The sequence below is a fragment of the Leptodactylus fuscus genome, chromosome 1 (genome assembly GCF_031893055.1).
Source record: "Leptodactylus fuscus isolate aLepFus1 chromosome 1, aLepFus1.hap2, whole genome shotgun sequence".
Lineage (NCBI taxonomy): Eukaryota > Metazoa > Chordata > Amphibia > Anura > Leptodactylidae > Leptodactylus > Leptodactylus fuscus.
In genome coordinates, this window is record NC_134265.1 from 27,919,502 (window position 1) to 27,945,133 (window position 25,632).

The 25,632-nt window shown below is 43.8% G+C and overlaps 1 protein-coding gene across 2 annotated transcripts; it reads right to left on the bottom strand.

Annotated features, from left to right (window-relative positions):
- Positions 1–894: 894 nt before the first annotated feature.
- On the bottom strand, positions 895–24,222 carry SMAD7 (SMAD family member 7). 2 transcript variants are annotated; one of them, XM_075269092.1, is made up of 4 exons: positions 23,104–24,222; positions 20,772–20,825; positions 16,950–17,024; positions 895–2,180 (listed from the first exon to the last, which is right to left on the bottom strand). In XM_075269092.1, the coding sequence occupies exons 1-4, from the start codon at positions 23,579–23,581 to the stop codon at positions 1,642–1,644; spliced, it is 1,146 nt and encodes a 381-aa protein (XP_075125193.1). In that variant the 5' UTR covers positions 23,582–24,222; the 3' UTR covers positions 895–1,641. The 2 variants fall into 2 exon arrangements, with proteins under 2 accessions (XP_075125193.1, XP_075125203.1); XM_075269102.1 differs by lacking the exon at positions 23,104–24,222 and adding an exon at positions 21,949–22,210.
- Positions 24,223–25,632: the final 1,410 nt, after the last annotated feature.

Sequence of the window (25,632 nt, forward strand, 5' to 3'; positions counted from 1 at the left end):
GACCATGTTAAAGGGGATGTACAATATCAGATAAACATGGCTGCTTTCTTCTATAACCAGTGCGTCACTTGTCCTAAGGTTAGCAAAGCCATTACAGCTCAGCCCCAACATCAAACACAACCCATGTCAGCCATTTTGTCCTAATCCTGAACAACCCCCTTGACAAAGTTTGACAATCCAAAGCCGCCCAACCCGATCACTTCCTATTCCCTAACTTATAAATTAAATTATTGACCATTGAGACCCCGACAGCTCACACAGAACTGCTGAAAGGATTGAAATCTTCTAGATGTATATAGCCGCTATAGATATACACGTAGAAAGGTGAAGGTGATAAATATGACCGTGGATTTAGAAGAAAAAAGCAGCAGCTCTATCCTGCACCGGCTTATTTAAAACAACAAACCTAATGCGCTGCCCTAAAGAAATTAGAAAAAAAAAAAAAAAAAAAACTAAAAAGTGTTCGATGACGTCATCACGGGGGAGGGGTTTGTCGGTAGGCTGGCAGTTTTTGGTTTGGTCTTTATGAAAATAAAGCATAGTCACTGCACTCCAGACCCAAGCACATATCGTACTCTTCAAGCTGAACATCTGCGACCAGCAAGGTTACACCAACCAAGTAACCACCAATGAAAGATCGGCGTCCTTCATCGTGAAGGGCCCATGGGAGATCCCCAACTGGGCCCAAGGGAGATCCTCAGCTCGGGCCCAAGGGAGATCCTCAGCTCGGGCCCAAGGGAGATCCTCAGCTCGGGCCCAAGGGAGATCCTCAGCTCGGGCCCAAGGGAGATCCTCAGCTCGGGCCCAAGGGAGATCCTCAGCTCGGGCCCAAGGGAGATCCTCAGCTCGGGCCCAAGGGAGATCCTCAGCTCGGGCCCAAGGGAGATCCTCAGCTCGGGCCCAAGGGAGATCCTCAGCTCGGGCCCAAGGGAGATCCTCAGCTCGGGCCCAAGGGAGATCCTCAACTCGGGCCCAAGGGAGATCCTCAACTCGGGCCCAAGGGAGATCCTCAACTCGGGCCCAAGGGAGATCCTCAACTCAGGCCCTCGGCAGCTCCCCAATGGATTATAAAAGTAACTGGTTCAATAATTCGGCCTATGAAATTAAAGATCATCTTGGGTTACCAGACTGGAAACCACCAAGGGCTTGAGTTACGGATCCCAAGAGTGGACCATCCAAAAAGTTGAGACCTCCAGGTGCCACCACTATACATTCAGCATGCTCTGCAAGCCGTTTGGAGAGTCACAAGTTACGGCTGTTCGCCTTTCTGTACCCAGATATCAGGAAGAAGATCAATGATGGGCGGGGGTCTCCTTTACATAAAAAATAAATACTGATTTACACCCCCCCGCCTTGCATTTATAAAATATGTTGCCATGAGAGAGGATGATGATATTATGAGGGAGACGTCTCCCCCCCATCACTTCCCCTCCACCCCAATTTTCTCTGCAATCATCATTCACACTTGTAAGAAAAATAGTTAAAGGACCCCCTCCCCACAAAAAAAAAAATGACATAAGCTATTTCTCAAAACAAATAAAAAACGTGAAAAAACAAACATTTTGCACAAAGAAGCAAGCACTCGGAAGGAAATATTAGCAGCATGTAGTCAAAGAGTCCTAAAGTCCACTCGTCTCCGAGTCATCGGTTATTAAATATCACCTCCAACCAGCAGGGGCAGCTGCTGATAAACTGTCTCGTGTAGCACTGTCCCCAGCCTTTCACGAAGCTTATCTGTACAGTAAATCCAGTCCACGGTTGTTGCATGAACTCGTGGTCATTAGGCCTTTGCAAACTATAAGCCTTCTCATAGTCAAATGCTTTGATGGAGAATCCGGGGAACACTTTATGGACCAGCAACGTCCTAGAGTCAGGGTTGTCCAGTGTGGCCGACTTAATGAAGATCGGATAACTGCTGCGATTATAAACCCAAACTCCATCCACCTCCTTGGTCAGCTGGATCCCATATCCAATCTTGCTGCGTACTTTTTGCACCAGCTGACTTTTGTTGTCCGAGTTTAGTTGTCCAATACAGAAGCCATTCCCTTGAGGTAGGTCATAAAAGATATCCAGGGAAGGTTCTTGGACAGAATATAATCGACCCACCCGTGTCTTTTCTTCCCAGTATGCAACCACGCACCAATGGGACGGGTCCCCAGACTCCTGGAGAAGTTGGGAATCTGTTGAGAAGAAGGAGAAAAAAAATTGGACATTAGTAAAGCCTATAGATTATTATATAGATTATTACATATAGATTATCCGCAACAGTGACACCTGTAGGACGTAGAGTGTTACTGCAGACATCAAAATTAAAAAACGCTTAGAATTTTTGTGATCACAACGAAGTAGAATTTCATAACCAAAAAGGTAAAAAAAATAAAAAATTGTAGAAACTATTCATAGAGCTTTCAGACCTCTGGGTTTTGTTCCTTTAAAAAATTTTTTTTACAATTCACACCTCTCATATTTTTGGTATGAAAAAAACTGTATAACTTTGCATTCTTGAAACCTGGGCCTATGTAATAAAAGGGTTTGTTCAGCTACACATGTAACCCAGCTCATTAAAATTGTGGTTTGTGGTGTTCAGGGTGGGGACCGGAAATTGTGCACTGAAACATTAATTGTAATTTTTTTCAGTGTGTTGTACTAAGAAATACAACAACCACGCATCCCTACACGGAAGGGAAGTTTATTTATGTCCATTCACCGCCACTCAGACAACTATCCCATAGACAATATACATACAAAAAAAATTTTTTTCAAAAAGTTAAGAAAATTTACCAAAAAGTTACACACAAAGCAAAATTTTATTTAGCTGAAAATAAGCTGAAATTCCCCCCCCCCCCCCCTTTCTTAAGCTCTTGGACAAAGCACTGATGATATCTCGAAGAGGGGGGGAGGGGTGAGTGTTGTATAGGGGATGGAGGTTTCGAAAAATTCCATATCAAATAAGCAGAAGGAATTCAGACGAGCTTAGGTGTGTGTGTACTCGGCTGCCTCTGTATCCCCCCCTTCATTGTGCCTCACAATGCTTTCCTCAAATATCTCTATCCGATTGAAACCTGGCACCAAAAAAGGCAGCTAGCGAGGGAAAAAAAAAAATGGAGGAGGGAGGGTTGTAGGGAGGGGGCTAGCAAACCTATCAAATTACCTTTCACCTAACCTTTCGAAACTACAGCGCTTTCTTACAGAAACTCAGAAAAAAAAAATGCAATTCTAAAAAAGCAAAAAAGTTAAACGCTCAGAACACAATACAAGAAAAACAAACAGCGCACGTCGCAGAAAAAACAAAAACTCAGAGCTGAAAAAGTTCAGACGTTTCTTTGTGAAGGGGCGAGAGGCGCAGTAAGGAGAGAGGGGAGAGGTAAGTAAACTAGAAGAGACCTTATTGTGGGACAAAAACAACAAATTCCAAAAACACACAAAAAAATTAAAAAAAAAAAAAAAAAAAATTGTAAACTTCATAAAAACTGAAGGAAAAGTCAGGAAATATCTGTAAATGGAAGGGCTTGTAGCCACCCCGTTGCGTGAAAGAAAATCCTTAAGACTGCATTTTTTTTCCCTTTCATCTCCGAGGGCCCTGCCAGTACACCCTGCAATTTTCAGACAGACGTCAGTAAAGAGAGGAGTTTTCAGATTATTGTAATTGCCTAGCCCAAATAAATTGCAGGCTTGGTGAGTGTAACCTACTCTCCGGTTAACCTTTTCCTGGCCTAGACTCCACACACAAGTTATTTTTTGCCCCCTTCCTTGGGCTTTGTGAAAAAAATTTTTTAAAAAATTTGAAGTTACAATTTAGAGGTAAGTAACTAAACTTAATCCCATGGACTCCATTGTCCGTCTTGAATCCCTCAAAGACATGGCTATCCTTTGCACATCTTAATGCTATTGTCTGCCAACTCCACTAGCCCAGGGTTATTTATTTTATTTTTTCTGCCAGCAGGGGCAGCAGACGCCCCCTACCGTCTAGACGAGGGTTCGTTGCAACCACCCAGAGCAAAAAATGACCCCTTTTTAGGTTTGTAAGGGAGGGACATCCCCAAAAATTTACAAGTTGTTACTAGATCTAGTAATTTTTTTTAAAGGCCCACAAAAAATGCTTACTTTTAACTTTTTTTTTCTCAATTTTTTTTTTTTTTTTTAAATTCTTGATTTGTATTTATTTTTACATCCTTTCTCTACACCCCAAACATGAAAGGAACCCTTCCAGGAAAGGAGGGGGTGTGGTGGTGGTGGGGAGCGCTAGACTAGTCTGTGTGTGTTTGTGTATGCATTAGTGAATACCACATAACAAGCCGCTCATTGCCACATACAAAGGCTTATTTAATTGGCAGCGCGCACAGAGCGAGCTACCCTGGCTTGCGATGAACAGGCCAGTTATAGGAACAGAGGGCGCAGTTTATGAATGAATTTTTTACCAGCTTCTTCAATGACATCGAGTTCCAAGGACAATTTTTTTTTTTTTTTTTTGCAGGTAATTGCCAAACTTTTTAATGGTTGGAAGCCAAGGTACACTATAAATATGTCTACTCAGTTCCGTTTTAAGGGACAGCGGTGTTGACTTGATGTCTAGTCATTTAGACTTATAACAATGCCCTAACTGTAGCGAGAAGTTGCCTTCTTATAGGAGCATATGGTTAGAATTTAGGCTGGGGATCTGGATTTTGTATGGGTATGAATGGGTGGGATAACTTAAAGGAATGCTCAACAGCGCCCCCGCCTGGCAGGGTCAAGATTTATTTATTTTTTTCATAGTACCTCATGCCTCAACGATGTGATCATAAAGACTAATGACTAGAGCGTGAACCTACTGACCTAAACTGGACAATACTTTTTGTCTCGAAGACAGACAGGAGGCTATTAAAAAAAAAAAACTGGGGTCTGCCCAACTCCGGTGGTAACAAAGAAATCAGCTGATTTTCGTCTGCCCACGTCCCAGAACTCGGTCTCATCAGCCATGCAAATTATAGAGTGCTTTTTTTTTTGTAGGTTGAAGTCGAGAACCTCTTAGCAGCAAAATGCCTTGGAGGAAGGGTGGGATCTATTAGGAAGCCAAAACCCATCCACATTGTATTTACAGTATGTGTGCGAGATGCTGAGCGGTTTAACCCTTCTCATGCTAGGACTGACCTCCAAAGAACAATTACTGCTTTTTGTACAACTTTTTTAATGCAAATGGAACCATTTGCATTAAAATTTGTATCAAATCGGCAAACAAAGTTGCCACAATCTTGTTGACTCCATAGACCACCATTGGTGGTCTAGTCTTGCGTAGGGTTGCCTAACCCAGATTTAAAAAAAAAAAAAAAATCACACTGGAGCGAAAAAAAATTGGGTCTAGCCTAGGACACCTAACAAGATCTCCAAGATTTGCTAAATCACCAAACTCTAGCATCTCCAAGATGCCCAGTCATCCTCAACAACAACAAAAAAAAGCCCTCTCTTTGTCCAACAGCCATTCGGAACGGCGATAGACAAAGACAAGACGACTTATGCAAAACCCCACAAGACCTATACAATAGATATGAATACACACGAGGTCCTAACAAAAGGGAAAACAAGCAAAACAAGGCTCAGAATAGAACCCAAGAAATCTCCATGACCAAAACGGTCAAAGAGCGTCAAAAGAACAAAACGCCACAAAAACAATAAGACAAAGTCAAACCCATACAATAAACCAGTGACTCTGCCCATGTGATGAAGCTGCCTCCAGCACGGCAAGATGGCGCCCGCACGAGGCCATCAGCGTTGTTAGATGTAAGGTTTTTCTTCAAGAAAACTCAATCTTGGAGCTTTTCCCAATGGGAACACATACATCCTTTTTATTGTAAGGCTCAGCCTGTGGTCAAAATACTTCATACGGAAGGGAGACGCTGCCGTACCTCAAACCTAAATAGTCAGGAAAATGTATATTATCAAGCGAATGCGGTTACTTGTTTGGAGACAATTTCAGCCTATAAAACAACCTCAAAGTACAAATTGTCTGCAGAGAAAAAAATATATATATAATAACCTCAGAGTCAGTCAGGAAACTCTTAACACGAGATGGAGACATCTTTTATTAAGTCTGGAAAAAAAATAGAGCATTTTTATTTTAACAAAAAAGTGCTAAAAATGTTCTAAATTACAGTATAAAGCTTTGGCCTTGTTCACCTCCTCCCTATTCCAAGGGAACTGGGAGATGCACGGTTTTTTTTTCCAGGCCCTAAATAAGTTCAACGTGTTTCCGTGTGATTATCTTAGGAGAAGTCAGCGAAGGGGTACAAAAATCATAGGAGTCGGTACAATCGCTCATCCCGTAATTGCCAACTGAGCTAGACAATGGCGAGGGGGGGGGGTTCTTAGGGAATAAAAAACGGGGCTTGCCAGTCTTGGTCAAAAGCGTCACATATTTGATGACACACCACTTCCTCTGATTGGCTCACCCCAAGGTAAAGATCATGGCGGTACAGAAGCCTACTGGATTCGCTTCCAAATCTGGTGAACTCTACCTGAACTAGACGTCAGTCCCTAACTAGCATTGACTTCAATTTTGGCACATGGGACCTCGCAAGATGTGCCAGCACTAGTAAGAGAAGAGGCCACTGTGGAGATTGCTGCCCAATACGTGTCCAGCTGTCACCAAACAAGAGGAAGATGAGACTCCATGGACTGTTATACCCCAAACCACCCACCCCACCTCCCATATAGCGGTCACCAACTAAGAGGAAGATGAGACTCCACGGACTGTTATACCCCAAACCCGCCACCCCACCCATACTCTCCCCATCGACTCCAACTCCCCTCCCTCCCCACTTTACTAGCTTTGGCAATCCCAAATATCTATTCGGACGTGCCAATAAAGCCTATTTGATTTGATATGATTTGTAAGAGGTCAGAGTCTCTTAATAAATCAGACATCTTGCCGTCAGTAGGAGAATGGATTAAAGACTGGATTGGGAAATGCTAGTGATAAATTCTGTTCTCAAAAATTTCCCAAAATAAAAAAAAAATTTATATTCAAAAATTTAATTGTTGCAAAAATTTTATTTAATCACAAACGTAAGCTTCTAATACAAGATGAACGGCGCCTAACTGCGCCCAAGTCCCTATGCCTAACTTTCCATACCCCCTCGATATTCTCCACTTTGACCAATCCCCGGGTGCAGGAGATGACATTTTGCAGCTTTTATTGCATTCCACTCAATGAATTCCACTGCTGAATCTGATAAAGGAGAAGGGGGGGGGGGGAGAGATCAAACCCTCTTTCCTTCTCCCCTCCTCTGTACAGCCATTCCCTTGCCTACTAGGCCCTCACACGACTACTTAGCTGGAAGCAAAACGAGAAAAAAAAAAAAAGCCTTTACCACCAGCCAGGTTGGAGACAGTGTGCAGACTTAAAAAGTTAATCATTACTTATGTCTGCCTTCATAATCTAATCAAGTTCCCTCCGCACATGCTAAACTCACATCCACACGCACAGGCATGGCAGCTGCCATAGAAAAAAAAAATATATATAACGTGGAAGTATATAAAGTTATAGAACAATTTACGAAATTTTTTGGAATCCCGATAGACAAAGTATTATCTCCACGTGGATGATGGGAAGAGGCGGGGGTGGAGGTATGACCTTCCAGATTATAATCTTAATATCCACGAGACACGCCGGCCAGATCAGAATCACACTGGAGAAGCCAGACAAATGTCTACCGACCACAGACGTCAGCGGCGAGGTTAAAATGTAACTAGGTCTCTGGTTTAATGCTCTCCTGCACCCTCCTGTCTACTACATTAATATAACCCAGACAGGTTTTATTAACAGCGACTGCCAGCTGGGATGAGACTTTTTTTATTTTACTTTTTTTTTTATTATACCAATCATTTATTCGGGTTATTTGCTGTCTCAGCAGAGTTTTACAACCCAGTCTACCTATTACAGGTACACGATACAGTCACATGCCAGACAGACGGTCAACTTTGACCAGCACAAGGAAGAACAAAAGGGAACGATGGAACTTGTACTCTAGTCGTCACATTTGTCAAGTGCAAGTTTTTTTCAAATGGATATAAAATAAATTTCAAAATTTTTTAGAAATTTATTTTGAAATGGCACAGCCAGGATTATAGGAGTATAGCACAAGTTCAACGTACCCAGACAGAGCGGCAGCAACGCTCAAAGCCCATTGTGATACAAATCCAGGGCTCATAATCTCCTTGCTGTAAGGTTACTAGGTTATAGAGGGCTATTCTTTGGCAAGCACGTGTTCCCCGGATGAACGCTATTATCTCATCAATACTCTATCAATGCTACCTAGGCCTGTGCTGGCGGGGAGCGCTTGTGTGTCAGACAAGAAAAGACCCCATAATGGCTGAAAATAGCGAGGACTGTGCTTTTATTCGGTAATGAATAAATGTCCTGCAGGGGGGCCGGGATTTAAGGAGAATTTATTAGACGTATCCAACATAAACACCAATCCAACAGTATTACTATATCCAATGGCCGCCATGCTGGATCTCTATGACCAGGTATGGAAAGACATCTCTATAAAGGACAAAGCGCCCTATGGTGGGTTCTTTCAACGAACTGACGTGTAATGGTGTGACTAAGACTAGTGGGAAAGTCAAAAACGATCAAAAAATAAATTATTCGGAAAAGTTTAGAATAATAGATCACATCAGAATCTGCATAAATACGGTTCTGCCTTAACGCCTGAAAACCGTTCGCAAAGGGAGATAAAAAGGGTGAAGGCAACAGAAACCTTGCAAAAAAAATAAAAAAAAAAATTCTCATTTTTATAAGTTAAACCCAAGATAATGATGCTGGGTGGGGACCCGTGTGAGACTGCAGCCGCCAAAACCAAAATTAGCTCACAGCCAACAACCTTCTTGGCCTCAAAAGTTTGGAGAAGGAAACAAAAAAAAAATGTAAAAAAAAAAATGAAGAATTCAATAAATGCCAAAAAATAAAAATAAACCCCCCTATAAATGAGACTGGGGGCCACCGTTATAGGTGTCAGATTCGAACAAATCGGTTAAAAAAAATAGGAAAAAAAGCCAAGCGATTTTTTAATAACTTTTACTAAGTGAATAAAAGCCCTTTTAAATTCCCTTTCTTAAGAACGTTTTTTTGGCAGGGCTCTCGCATGAGGAATGATGCAGCTTCCTCCCTTCTCTTAATATTTCCTGTTAACTAGTAAGGTGAAGACTATTGCAGGGCCATGAAATGAGTCACTCCAAATATTTGGCGTTATCTGGGTCCGAAAAGAGCTAATTACAAAAGATGAACAAAACCCGCTACCATTCCTAGAATGTCACGTCCAAGCCTAAAAGCTGCAGAAGAGTCCACATGGGTGTTTTTTGACCCCTGAAAATAAGACCCCCTTGATGCGAAGAAGTCATCTCTGCCCCAATGTGAAGTTTTATTTGTGTGTCACGACTAAATTGAGGCTGCGGATAAGAAGCCCAAATCTTCGGAGCTGAAAATAAACTGCAAGGAAGCTGCTCGGTGACAGTAGGCAGTCAGCCAGACTGCTGTGTGGGTTATTTAATCCTGCTTAAGAAAGATGGTTGTGTTGGCAGTGACCTCGGCGTGGCCTGTTACAGTACTCTCCTAGACAGCTCATTCTCAGGTCATCAAGAGACGGCACCAGTAGGAATTCAATGTTCATTTTCTAAACTGTGCAGTCACGTAGCTGATAATGCAGGCAGCAGACTGATAGCACGAAGCGAGAGTACATTAGCGGCGGCGAGTGCTGCCCAGACAGCAATGCCCCGGGTGGCACCGTACATTCCTGCCATATTAAGAATGACAACATACGAAGGGTTGCAATAAAAGGGCAGCGAACTGAGAAAAAAAAGAGAAAAAAAAACCAAAAACACGAAAAATAAAAACAACTTCTAAACGACTTGAGCACATTGAATCGGCCCCCTCAGTCTTGCAAAGCCCACCCTAGCTGCCTGGAGTAGCCTCTGCCAGGAAAGAGACCGACGCAAGAAGGCCAAAAGCTATACGGAGCCCTTGCCAAGACCCAGTTTCCCTCCTCTTCACCGGCCTGGCCTCTTACAGGGACGGTCAGATGGTGTGTACTTTACAGCAGTACACCCAGTCTGGCAGGCGGCCTAGTCTCATCCAAAGCCTTTACTCTGTCGTCTTGCTATTAACCCCTGATGATAACCTCACTTTGTAGGGGCCCAATCCGGCTTTTTACTCTCCGCTCACGCAGTTCACATAATCCTCTAGTAACATGTTTTTCGACTGCCAAAGAAATTACAAGGAGAAGCTCATATTTCCAGTCTCTCCCTTTTCCGTCTTATAAAAAAAAAAACAAGACTCAGAGAAATTCACCCGTCAGATCGCAACAATCGGTACCGAAACGGACGATTCGAATAAACCTATATGAATCTAACGCAATTTACATCATGGAGTCATCCTCTTCTACCAAAACCGGAACCATAGGCCCCATTTATCAATACTGGTCTTGTTGTCCATAGCCACCAACGCGGCCTAGTTGGAATCATTGAGGCCTCTCTTGGTTAACAACCAATATGGCCACCAATACAGTAGTCGTTCCCTACTTCCCCAGACCCTGCCTAGCCGATCTGTGGAATCTGGGAAAGCTGTGTGGCGACAAAACAGACAAACAACATCCCTATGTTATAGCACGTTCCGTTCGGACAACCTTTAGACACAAATAAGTCATTACGCAGTTTGAACTAGGCCTCGGTGCAGACATGACGGGTAAAAAAATAGCATTTTTAGTTCATTATTAACAAGGCTAAGTGTCGGGGCCAATGACACATCTATTGTGAAGCCTGAGTGAATGAGCTGCTGCTCCATGACATGAAGAGTTACCAGAAGGATCAAAGGCACAGACAAACATTCCTGGCTTGTTTGCTATGTCATAATGAAGCTTAAGCCACATAGACGCAAGGACGTTTGTAGTAGGGCTGAACCAGAACGCTCATTCCAAGCAGATTTTTTTTTTTTTCCCAGCTCGACTTATAGAACATACAATATGTAGCAGAGCTGAGTTTACCACTGTACAACATGGCGGAAGCTTAACGTCAAGCTCCTGGACTGCAATGCAAAATCTAGAAGGTCTTTGCATGTTGTAGAAAGGCCTTTGGGCCCCCTGAGGTTCCAGGGCCCTGTGCACCATAATATGATAACTACAATCCTAAGAAAACCCAAGGCATAACAGGGATTTCACTATTGACAAAGTCAATGACACACTCAACTCTGCTGCATCTGGGTAATTCAGTCCTTGAAAGTGAGTGAGCTTCATAAAAGGGATGGGGTGGCCAAAGTACCAGCACACCCCGTCCTATATTTTCTGGCCCACCTGTACCCCAATATACGATGGGTATGGAATCGTACAGTGTGACTTAACATATAGACGTCACATTGGCCAGGGCTGCAATATAGCATGGCCAGGAGGTGCAATATACACACTTGGAGGTTTCCAGTTTTGCCAGTGGCATGCTATAGCAGGGGTAGGGAACCTTTAGCTCTCCAGCTGCTGTGAAACTACAACTCCCAGCCTGCTCCATTCACTTCCATGGGAGTTCCCACAACAGCAGAGCCAGTATGCATGCTGGGAGTTGTAGTTTTGCAACAGCTGGAGAGCCGTACGTTCCCTACCCCTGTGCTATAGGAACGTTATAGGATTTGAGCACTGCTATGTGCGCAATATAGGATGCCATTATGTAGGTACTCTGCAGTAGTATTATGTGGGTATGGTATGGCGGTATAATTTACGTATGGTCACTGTAATACATAAGTTAGGTCCTATTTACTCAACGGACTCCGCAATGGTAAAACCATAAAAATTTTAAAAAAACCCATCTAAACAAATTGCAGCGTCGTATTCAGCAGTTAGTAACCATATTGATATTTTGTTGTTTTTCGTGCGTGTCAGGCAAAGTTATAAGAAGGGGAGATGATAACCGAAGAAAGTTTGCCTTGTGTTATATAGGGAATGCTGTGTGCCGCTTCTGATAAGAGAGACAAACCACAGGAGGGGTCATTAAGGAAAGATTGCCCACAAAAAGTTGTTTCTGTGCCAAGATGAGATTCTTTTAAGAAAAAGAAAAAAAAAAATGGAGGAGGAGGAGGGAGTTTTATATACAACATGAAAGGGCAGCACAAGTGAATTAAAGGTCACCTCTGTGCTTTGCAGGAGGAACCAGCTCTTTTGTGAGAGGCCCGCCAGGGATTAGGTTTTTAGCATTTACATTTTTTCTTGCTTTGCCAAAGGAATCAAATCTCTGGCTCCAGTCTCCCAAGTCCCGACCTTCATCCCACCCCCCTGAACTGTGCCCCATTCATTAAGCCAGCTAACTGCAGCGAGGCCCAAGGCAAAAGCAGGGGAAGAGAGAGAAAAAAAAATCTGCTTTTATAGAGAGCGAGTCTCATTGGTTGTATCCAGAGAGCCAGAAATGTTCTGCACTCAGAGACTATTGCACAACAAAGAGAGGAAGGGGCATTTTCTGGATCCCACCTTTTGGTTCAATCTCATGTCAAAAAGCTGCATCAAAATTGTGTGCACTTCCAACCTAGTTTTTAACAGGGGACCTGGGTTGGAAAATCCAGTCTGTGCTCCCGGGACTCCTTGCATTAAGTGAAGCCCTGCTTCCTTGTGACCTATACTATCCGTCCTATATGAGACAGTAAAGAGGAGTCCCCGGACTAACGTTTCTGGCTCCATTCCCCCATGTCCATGGGCCTTGAACAGAACAAAAAAGCTATATAAACATAACTATATACCCATTATATAGGATAATCCGTATATACCAAGTTATGGCTGAGGTCACACGTTGCAAAACCTACTGCAAACGTAGCTGCAAAGTTACAAGAGACCCCAAAGGGTTCAATCAAAAATAAAAAGAATTCTCAATTTTGCAAGGATTGTAGCAATTTCCTTAACTGGGCAATCGCTTATTGGCAACTACTCCATGTGAACAGGCCGTACAATGAGGGAGCAGCTGAGGTCACCCAGGTTATTGTAACAATGCCCGATTCTTATATGATCAGACTTATTATACTTGTGAAAACTGACACATTGTAGGCACAATGTAGCAAGTCACATCAAGACAAAAAGAAGACAGCTCGGCAATCCCCCCCCCCTTCCTCGTATTCTCTTCCCTTGCAGAATTCTTCTCCTCTTGGGGTTCAACATTAAAGCAGAAGGCAAGCACGCAGAATCGGCCGCTTGTAAATCAGAGCTAATGCAAAACAAATGCTGTTTCATGTGGTGGTGCTGGGCTTTTTCATGGCTTGCGTAGTCAAGCTCCTTCCTTCCATGAATCAACACTTATCAGAACCTCATTACAAGAGCAGGCTTAAGTTACACACAAACTTTTTTTTTTTGTTGGGGGGATGGGGGGTGTAGACAGAACATTACGCTCCATTAAAGTGACAATTTTTTTAGATTAAATTTATTAAAACCTGATAGTGAAATTTATCACTATTTTATGATTGGAATTTTTTATTTTATTTTCTGGGGTTTATGGGGGCGGCCATCTTGCCTGAGCTTCTCCTCTGCCCAGTTGACAGCATTTAGCGATTCGCTTTACAGCACAGTCATGGCCATAATAGGTCTAGGGGCAAGTTTTCTAGATATGGCGGTGACGCCATGTAATGAGGAGTCGGTGGTGTTATCTCTAGAGGTGTTATCTTCCATAGTAATCATGTCTATGGTATAACGGAGGTTACTGCTGCATAGAAAACCCTTTACAGAACTGACAAATGTCAGTTTATCATTAGGTTTAGTAGCCAGAGTGGAAATTGCAGCCTTTTAATAGATAATGTCATGGAAAATTAAAAATGACACTCAAGTTTATCATAAAAACTAGACCATTTTAGAGACACATTCCCTTTAAGAAATGCCAAGATCAATTCATAACAATATAAGTTAGAAAGCCCGTAGTATCCATGCCATTACATAAAATTTGGAAGAATATTCATAGACTTCAATAGAATGGCGCCCCTGGTGGTCATGATTGGTAATGCCAAAAAAACTACTGTTGCATAAGCTTCAAGATGCTGTCACTATAAGGAGCATTCAGGAGAATCTGAGAAGGAAATCTTTATGATGGACACTTAAAATACAGAGAGGGGAAAAAAAAAAAAAAAAGTTTTTGCTGAAGACCTTAGCTGACCATGTCAAGGAGTTACACAACAGCGCAGTTAGTCACCGTTTCAGCAGCTTTGTAAGAGTTTCTCAAGCTACACCCATAAAATCCATCCACGACTCTAAATTCCTCCTTAAAGCCTTTGTTGGCTTCGGAGCCTCCCCACACACCAACCACAGGAGAGGGGAACATACAAAAATAAAGGGGAGGGGGGGAGCGGAATAGCAAGAAGGACCATGAAATGAAACACTGAGTGCCTGAAACCTCCAGGTTAAACTGCACCAGAGCCCCCACCTCCCCTTAAGGGGGTCTTCATAGACACACAGTTATTTCCTCTGTCCCCGGCCTTCCCCAGCAGACCAGACTGTGCAGATCCCATCACTGATACAGAACTTTCTACTGAAGCCAGGGCTGAGCTGAGTTTATTTAATGGGAGATGAAAGACACCCTGCGCCTCTACATTCATCACAAGCCATCTGATAAAGAGGTCTAGGGGCAGGAGCAGGAATTTAACCCCTAGAGCTCAGTGCTAGAGAGCTAGGAGTAAATGCAATTCCATATAGACACCCCATGTTGGTTCTAGGGGTAATGGTAATCCAGCCACTGGGGGTGAAACAATCAATGGACAGGGTTATTTTTGGCTGGCTGAACATTTCCCACACAGGCCAATGCATTGGATAAGGACCATTGCAAATGAATATACAGGGCGGTGATGCACGCCATGGAGTGCTGAAGCTTGCCTACCCCAGACCCCTGAGGTTATGGCCCATATTAATTAATAGGGGGCATTATATTTTATGGAAGGAGAGTGAGGGGACTCGGACTCTACACTCTGTGCAGGGACTCTACACTCTGTGCAGGGACTCTACACTCTGTGCAGGGACTCTACACTCTGTGCAGGGACTCTACACTCTGTGCAGGGACTCTACACTCTGTGCAGGGACTCTACACTCTGTGCAGGGACTCTACACTCTGTGCAGGGACTCTACACTCTGTGCAGGGACTCTACACTCTGTGCAGGGACTCTACACTCTGTGCAGGGACTCTACACTCTGTGCAGGGACTCTACACTCTGTGCAGGGACTCTACACTCTGTGCAGGGACTCTACACTCTGTGCAGGGACTCTACACTCTGTGCAGGGACTCTACACTCTGTGCAGGGACTCTACACTCTGTGCAGGGACTCTACACTCTGTGCAGGGACTCTACACTCTGTGCAGGGACTCTACACTCTGTGCAGGGACTCTACACTCTGTGCAGGGACTCTACACTCTGTGCAGGGACTCTACACTCTGTGCAGGGACTCTACACTCTGTGCAGGGACTCTACACTCTGTGCAGGGACTCTACACTCTGTGCAGGGACTCTACACTCTGTGCAGGGACTCTACACTCTGTGCAGGGACTCTACACTCTGTGCAGGGACTCTACACTCTGTGCAGGGACTCTACACTCTGTGCAGGGACTCTACACTCTGTGCAGGGACTCTACACTCTGTGCAGGGACTCTACACTCTGTGCAGGGACTCTACACTCTGTGCAGGGACTCTACACTCTGTGCAGGGACTCTACACTCTGTGCAGGGACTCTACACTCTGTGCAGGGACTCTACACTCTGTGCAGGGACTCTACACTCTGTGCAGGGACTCTACACTCTGTGCAGGGACTCTACACTCTGTGCAGGGACTCTACACTCTGTGCAGGGACTCTACACTCTGTGCAGGGACTCTACACTCTGTGCAGGGACTCTACACTCTGTGCAGGGACTCTACACTCTGTGCAGGGACTCTACACTCTGTGCAGGGACTCTACACTCTGTGCAGGGACTCTACACTCTGTGCAGGGACTCTACACTCTGTGCAGGGACTCTACACTCTGTGCAGGGACTCTACACTCTGTGCAGGGACACCAAGGATGCAGCATTAGGAGGCCCCAGAAAATACGCCATCAAAAACAAACTGAGGTCATGTAACAAAGCTAAGCAGTACAACAGATAAGACATGATGTAACACACCAGTGGACTGTAATCTGACATACTACAACTCCCAGCATGCCATGATATCCACATGCCTTATGCAGAAAGCCAGCCATGAAACAAGCAAATACCCATAATGCAAAGCAGTCATATAAACCATACTAGAAGTCTTTCCCCCCTCCCATACGGTATTAACAAGGGTTTATACCGATATGACATCTGGAACTGAAAATATATAGACTGCTGGGGCCTCTTGGCAAAATTCTTAATGAAGACTTGAGAAGAATTTACTGGCTATTTCTGTTTTTGATTTTTTGTTAATTCCCGGGTTATACGCGAGGGTCTGCTCACATAACAGCCCAATTAAGGGCAGCCTGGTCCGGCTTTAATGACCCTCCTCTCTACAGCGGAATGCTAGGTTTGCCTAGTAAACGTGCGAGCCTATCGTTACTGTACCCACAAAATCTCATTTAGTGAGCGCAGTTAGGGGGCCCCTGCTCCCATATACACCAGAGCCATAAAAAAAATAGGACTACTCAGACCTGGAAATTATTCCCTGCAACACCAAAGTTTCAGATAAAATCTATTTCACATGAAAGGAGCAATGAGATAGGAATCACATTGTATTCGAGAACATGAGATAGGAATCACATTGTATCCAAGACCATCACATAGGAATCACATTGTATCCAAGAAAATCACATAGGAATCAATGTATCTGAGAACATGAGATAGGAACCACAATGTATCCAAGATTTTCAGATAGGAATCCCAACGTCTCCGAGATTTTCAGATAGGAATCACATTGTATCCGAGAACATGACATAGGAATCACATAGTATTAGTGATAAGACAGATCTCTCACCTGAAAGCCCCTCAGGGGCCAGGTAATTAGTTCCCCCTGTCTCAGTGGAGGAAGGCACACAGTCTGTAGGATCCGCTGAAACACAAGGAAAAGAAGCCCATTAATATCCACATTCTGTTCTAGCTTTAAAGACATCAGATAAAAGAGCAAACTACAACGCCCAGCATGTCCACACATTGTAACCTCTACAACAAGATAGTAACTTATAATCTAGTAGCTGCTGTGGAACTACTACCCCCAGCATTCGCGTACAGTGAGGTGATAGAAGACATGGCAGCATCAAACGTGGATGGTCAATAGATCGCAGGGAAACAGATTTGGAAAATCTTAGAAGAATTTCTCTTTTCTTAAAACATGAAACAGAGCGATGTTTAATGAATGTGAGCAGAGGCGAAATATAAAGCAGATGTGGAGAAGACATTGCTGGGGAGATCCACATTAATGAGATCTGATCCTGCCCCGCAGACAAGACCAGAATGGGGCGAGGAGGGGGGGGGGGTCTATGGACTAGGTATTGGGAGAGGGATGAGGCGGGGACTTTTAGAAGTTTCTGGCTTCTTATGTTGATGGTTATGGGACTGATAGACATGAGATAGATAGATGGATGCAAAGGGGGGTATAGGAGATAGAGAGGAGATAGAGAGGAGATAGAGAGGAGATAGAGAGGAGATAGAGAGGAGATAGAGAGGAGATAGAGAGGAGATAGAGAGGAGATAGAGAGGAGATAGAGAGGAGATAGAGAGGAGATAGAGAGGAGATAGAGAGGAGATAGAGAGGAGATAGAGAGGAGATAGAGAGGAGATAGATAGAGACTTTTAGAAGTTTTTGGCCTCTTGATTTCATGATGAAAGGGCCCTAAAGATGGATAAGACAGACAGATAATGGTCATGGCATGATATAGGATGTATATATTAGACACCGCTGCTGGTTATGCTGAGACCTGTAGTTCCATCCACACGCTGACCATATAAGGCCCCATCAATCCACTAAAAGTTGAATTGAGGAGACTCGGAGGCTGTGGCAGGACTGTACCGTTTACCAGGATACACTCCATCAAGCTCCAGACAATGGAGGAGACAGGAAGTGCAGTCACTTATGAAATTGTCCATCGTTACTTTCTCAGCGACTTAAGGGTTTTTTTAAGGTTTTTTTTTTTATCTAAAGTAATGTCCTAAGGAAATCTTTTTTTTTTTTTCTTTCCACTCCTTCGTTACCAGCGAGCAGACGTGTACAGCGCAGGAATATTATTAAATGGCACGATTGTGTGCGGTGCCAACATCCAGCCCTGCAGCACACTGTAGCCATATAGAAGGCGCACCGTACTGAACTCCCACACGAAACGCCGCCCCGGGTTATGCGATTACAGGAACTTGGCCAGGTAACAACACACGAGAAAGAAGGGACATTCTCAGGAAACTCCAAGGTTGTACACTTCCACGTGGATGCCAAGGCCTTCACCTCCTCCGCAGACACACAGCAGCCATCTTTACAATCCCATAGAAGACGTGCACGGGTCCAAACAATGTAGTATATAGGGGCTACGGCCCTTTAAGATAAGGTTCCAGGGTCCTTTGCCATCCTTGCAGAGCAATGATGTGTTATTCTGCCATTGCTATTTGATAGCATCCTTCTAAGAGCTGCTGGATCCTCTTGTCCACTAGGGGCGCTATACCAAATATCCAAATCCATGTTTGCAGTCTCCATCGCAGCATCAAGTTTGCGAAATGAACTTTGGTCTACTTTTGGCCCAGTTGGTTTTGCCAGTGTATGCAGATAACCAAGTTGAATACAGAGAGGAATTTACACAAAGACATCATTGCTGGATGTAATACATTAACAAGGCATTCAGAATCCAGGCCCTCGGGGTTTGCTCGTCCACCATGTCCAGCATAAATCATTCACATGACATACGGTACAGACAGTTGTCGCTGCACCCAGATAGCTAAAGTGACATAATAATTACATCGTACCACCCCTCAACCACTAGGGGCGCCAGTGGTATTATCATAGGGCAACTAGATATAGCCATAAACAAGTATTTTAGGGCCAAGTTGACACTTTGCATTGTACATGCTGGGAGTTGTAGTTCACAACAGCTGGAAACTACTCCGATGGGGTATAAAAGGTGAAAAAACAGATTATAACCCTTATAGAACCCATCCAGGCGTTGCCCAGGGCTGCAGACTATCACTCCCTGGCCTCTGTATCTGTTGTGGTAGACACAGGTCTCTAATGTGGTTTTATCATGAAGACAGCAGAGCCTTCACTTTCTTGTTAAACTAGTGATGATTTCAGATTGTTCCATTACAAAACTATGTTCCCGCTTCTCACCTAGTAACACCAGATAAACAGAGGGAACACACTGCTCCCAGCGCCCAAAAAAACCTCAGCCCGTCCAAATACATCCTCTCCCATAGAGACCTACACATGGAATGTGAGAGCCTATAGGACATGCTGGGAGTTGTAGTTGGGACCATCGGTATAAACAACGTGCAAAAAACACCTTTAACCATTTCCTCACCCCTGATCCAGATAACCAATTCTAGGACTGGTGTCTTATGAGCTGCTACATGTACAGGAAAGACTTGGTGCCAACGCTGGCATCAGGCTGGCACCCTAGGCAAAAACAGCGATCCCAAGCAGATCTTGATCTATGATTTATATAAGAACAATATTGCAAAATACTAGACTTTGTGTAACCTACAAGGCGAGCACAACAAGGTGCGACTAATCTAGCTACACATCCATGGCGGCATGATACAATAATCATTAAAAAAAAAACCTCGACCAGATCAATACCCAAAGCCCAGAGTATTTACGCCTTGTCGCCAACTCCATATCTACAAGCATCCCACAATGTCAGTTTTATTTATCTAGTACAAGGTGAGCAGGATGCCAGCCAGGTTCACGCAGGCGACTCAACAGCGCCGGTGCCAGATGAAAATGGGCTTTTGTCCTGGCGGGCAGCCCATTCATTAAAAGCAACAGGCATGCCAGAGACTCTTTTAACAGGTTCAGTACCAACAGGATGCCATTCACATCCCACCAACGGCTACAAGGGGGGGGGGGGGGGGATAGGTTTTTGCAAGTTAAAAAACCATGTAGAGATAGTTTCGAAACACATGAGCATAAAATATAAACTAAACCCCTAAAAAATGATGCATAAAACCAACAAAAAAATCTATGGAAAAAAATGCATAAAATCAAATCAATGTAAAAATCAAGATAAATATACAATACATAAAAACAACAAATCGATAAAATATGAAAAAAAGGATAGAAATACATAAAATCAGGATATATTCTAATATAATATAAAAATTGAGAAAATTAATAAAATATAAAAATAATAAAATAAAAAATTGAGGAAATTAATAAATAAAATGTAAAAAAAAATAGAATTTCAAGATGTATAAAATGTAAAAAAAAAAAAAAAAAAAAAAAAAGAACTGAAATGTAAGAAAAATACATAAAATCAACAAATAAATAAAATGATTAACAAATAAGAATAAATACAGAAAATGGATAGAAAGATGTAAAATAGAAATTTTTAAAAATACATAAAACTTAAAGAATAAATAGGAGGAATGGAAATAGAAGCTAAAATCCATGTTAATCTATAGAAGAATATAATAATAAGTAAAAAATCAGAGTGGCTTCTCGAGTTCCAGATTAGTCCAGAAGTTTTCCCAACTTACACATGAAGTACATCCTACCCATAATAATACCAGGACTTGTCCCCTGGACATAGCAGGAGCTGTCAGGGAGCACAAGTGACACAAGTCTGAATGAAAGCCACAAGAAAGCAGCAGAGGTACTCACCACAAGGCTTGAGAATCTCCATTGGGTATCTGGAGTAGGGAGGTGGGGGGGACTCTGCAAAGCAGAAAAAAAAGGGATTGAGAAAATAAAGAAGGAGCCATGAGAAGGAAAAGACTGAGAGGAGATAGAGACTTGTGATAAGAGGGACATTGTGTTTGTGTAAGCTCTGGGGGTTGGGGCTGGGGCAGCAGGCGGTGATTGCCTTGATTCTAGGAGTCTGATAAACAAGAGACCGCCTGGCGCCAGGCTCGGTGCTATCTGCTCCTCTGGCTGTCTGATCAGGGATCTCTAGTACAACTCTGCAAGCCAGCAATGCCTGATAATCCCCAGCTAGTAACACAGAGGGGAGAGAGACATTCTCCATGCCTGCTCCTGCTCGAACCCCCCTTCCTCCCCAGGATGCACTTAGGGGGGTGGAAAGGGGGGCATTTATTTTTTTTTATTTTTTTGACAGGTTTGGTAACTCTTTCTATGTTGCAACTTCAATGACAGGACAAGCTTTGCTGCTGGAAGTTGAGGGTTTAACATTCATGGCTTGTAATGATACAATGTAGCAAGTTCATGACTGCACGATACAACAAATATACTAAAGTAACAATTGCAGAATACGTGCTATACACAAACATACAACTAAAATACAGACTATATACACACAACTGTATCTATACACAACACACACAGCTTCATAATACAGGCTATACACAAACACACAACTGCACCTATACACAAACAGAAACACAACTGCAGAATACAGGCTATACACAAACATACAACTAAAATACAGGCTATATACAAACACAACTGTGGAATACAGGCTATATACATACAACTGCATCTATACACAACACACACAGCTTCATAATACAGGCTATACACAAAGACACAACTGCAAAATACAGACTATACACAAACATACAACTAAAATACAGGCTATACACAAACACACAACTGCACCTATACACAAACACACAACTGCAGAATACAGGCTATACACAAACACACAATTGCATTAATGTCAATGAGCTCAGTAAAGCAGGGACTGCACTGAAGCCCATTAACCCCACACAAGCTGGCATTGCAGTCAGTGAAGTCTATGGAGCCTGCAGCAGGTACATGGGATGAGGGTGTCATTGATAAGCATGTATAGGATATACCAGCAGGGTGACTGGGAGTTTACCTTCACATTCCTGGATGTCTAGGAAGCTTTACACACTGCACCAGCAATAAATACCTCAGGCTCATAAAACCTGGAAGGCAGCGAGTGGGAGTTAGAGAGTTAACACTTGCCTGTAAAGCAGCATTACATTGTGTTATCAGAGCTCATAGACTCAGTGACTCCAGGGGGGGTGAGGAAACTCTGCACCCAACATCTGGGGAAATGTTCACAGGTCTGACCAACTTCCTATCCTGACAGGGGCATCACTGGACTGAGAAGCAGATACCCCCAAGACCCTGGTACCCACCACCAGAAATACCCCCAGCAGCCACACACACACAGATAAGCCTGTCCCAGACAGTAAGACAGGGATACAACAAATCCAATACAATCCTCACCAGCAAGAAGAGCAAAGACTTGGAAGAAAGAGGCTATTATAATCTACAGTAATAGGATATTACATTGTAAGACATATAGAACAGAGATGCAGTGTAGGGTACATACTATAGGGTATATAACATACTAGAAGGCACATACTATATAAGGTATAACATACTATACTGTGTAATAAGGGGATTAGAGAGAAGAGGTCATGATGTGATGACAGCCTGGGACAGTCTACAAAGGGGACACAATGCAAAGAATCAATGGCTAGAAGATGTAATAAGAGTTGGGGTCGGTTATAGAGGTGGATACAGTATAGGAATGTAGCGTAGCCTGCCCTGTAGTGCAATACATGGGTACATATTATACAACATGATGGGACGACTATGGTTGGGGTGCAAATTAAAATACTAGGGTACATAATACAAGGATACAGTCCTAATAGGGTACAGACTATAGTTAGGAAGTATATACAGTAATGTAGGGGTTCAGGCTATGGGGAGTGACAGGCTATAGTTACATATAGTTGGGGTGAATAAGAAGTAATACAGGGGTACCAGGCTATGAGGAGACATTGCAATGACAGGACTAGGATACCGGGGTACAATGCATTACATGGGTACAGACTATGAAGACATGATGGGGTGACATGATACAGGCTAGTATACCGGGGTACAGAGTATATAAAGTAATGCATTACATGGGTCCAGACTATGGGGACATGATGGGGTGCAGGCTACAATATGTAGGGACCCTGTGATGAGCCCACTCCTCCCCCAGGGGCCCCCATACCTAGCTCGCAGAGCCTGCTGAGGTGATGCGGGTTGCAGCACACCAGCTCCGGGTTGTTCTTGCCATAGGACTCGCAGCAGCTGAGCCTCTTGACCTCGGCCGAGTGCCTGAGATCCGGCCACCTGAAGAGCTTGCAGAGCAGCAAGGGCAGGGAGAAGGGCTGCTGTCCCAGCCTGGAGTCCAGCTTGGCAGAGGGCAGCAGGAGGCAGGGGCTGCGGGTTCCCCCCTTGGACTCCACCGCCTGCAGCAGTCCCTCCAGCTGCCTCTCCTTCAGCCTCTTAAGCAGGGAGTGGGTGAGCGCCTTCAGTTCAGCCTCAGAGCCCCCCAGCTGCGCCTTGGACACCTTGCCCGTCTTGCCCATGCAGCAGCCCCCGGCCCCATGCGCCCTGCTCTCCCCTTCTCCTTCCCCCGTCTCCCCGGGAGTAGCTCGGCTCCTCCAGAGTCGTCGGACGAGCACCGATCTTTTGGTCCTGAACATGCGGGACGAGAGCAAGGCTTCCCGGCTAAAAAACGTGCATGACGCCCGCAAATCATGAAGGATCCTGGATCCGAGGCCGGAGGACAGAGACAAGCAGCAGCCGCAGCAGCCCGGGGGGGACTGGGGATCCGAGCAGAAGCCAAGGCGCTCTGGAACATACGCCAGTCTTAGAGGGGGGTAGAGATCCTGCAAAGCGGAGGGAGATCCGTCACAGGGGGCGCACACACCATAGATGCCAGCCGAGGTGCCCCAGCATGCCCGGGCGCAGATCACAACTGTCAGGGGCGGCCCAATCAAGGTTCCCACCACGCTGTAGATCCAGGGATACAATGTAACCGACTGACACAAGGTAACCGACAGCCGACCACAAGTGACACAATGTAGTCGGCGGCCGTCCACAGGGATACAATGTAAGGAGTATATCCGGGCAGCAGACTCCTCCAGCTCCTGCTGTAATCCACAAGAATCCTTGATCCGGCTGCTCAGGAGGAGAGAGGAAAAAAAATGCAGCAGAGTCTTGTGTCCTCCTCCTCCTCAGGCTGCGGGGCAGGCCGGGCTGTGTGATGGAAACGTCGGGAGGGAGGAGGAGGAGGAGGAGGCGGCTCAGGGAGGGGGAGGGGCTGGGGACCCATCAGACACTGTGGAGAGCCCACATCCTGCTGCTGTCAGTGCAGGGACCCCCTCACCTGTCACTCAGGTCCCCCTCTATACACAGTGTATGGGCCACCCTGTATACTGCTCTGTGCCCCTGCCAGTCCCTCACACCCCTTATGCCAGGGCTTGCTTCCTCCGCACTTCCTCTGTCTGCACCAGTCTCTGTGCCAGTGCGTTTTACAGCCTTCTCATGCCCATTAGGTTACTTCCCTGACTGCACAGTGTGAACTCTGTTATAGTGTTACTTTTATTATTACACCTTTAGTTGTTTTTTTGGGGCTCCCTCTGCCACCCCTGGATCCTCTGCTCTGCCTGCCCTGGTCTCTCAAGCGGTGTCACTGTATTCCTCTTTATACACTGGGCCAGTCATTGTCAGTATTATATTTATTGGTATAGTTTGTGAACTGTATGTGTAAACCCTCAAATGTAAAGCACCGTGGAATTAATATAATAATGTACAGCACCATGGAATTAATATAATAATGTACAGCACCATGGAATTAATATAATATACAGCACCATGGAATTAATATAATAATGTACAGCACCATGGTATGAATATAATAATGTCCAGCACCATGGAATGAATATAATAATGTACAGCACCATGGTATGAATATAATAATGTACAGCACCATGGAATTAATATAATAATGTACAGCACCATGGTATGAATATAATAATGTACAGCACCATGGAATTAATATAATAATGTACAGCACCATGGTATGAATATAATAATGTCCAGCACCATGGAATTAATATAATAATGTACAGCACCATGGTATGAATATTATAATGTCCAGCACCATGGAATGAATATAATAATGTCCAGCACCATGGAATTAATATAATAATGTACAGCACCATGGAATTAATATAATAATGTACAGCACCATGGAATTAATATAATAATGTCCAGCACCATGGTATGAATATAATAATGTACAGCACCATGGAATGAATATAATGATGTACAGCACCATGGAATTAATATAATGATGTCCAGCAGCATGGAATTAATATAATAATGTCCAGCACCATGGGATTAATATAATGATGTCCAGCACCATGGAATTAATATAATAATGTCCAGCACCATGGAATTAATATAATAATGTACAGCACCATGTGATTTAATATAATAATGTCCAGCACCATGTGATTAATATAATGATGTACAGCACCATGGAATTAATATAATAATGTACAGCACCATGGGATTAATATAATAATGTACAGCACCATGGAATTAATATAATAATGTCCAGCTCCATGGAATTAATATAATAATGTACAGCACCATGGAATTAATATAATAATGTACAGCACCATGGAATTAATATAATAATGTACAGCACCATGGGATTAATATAATAATGTACAGCACCATGGAA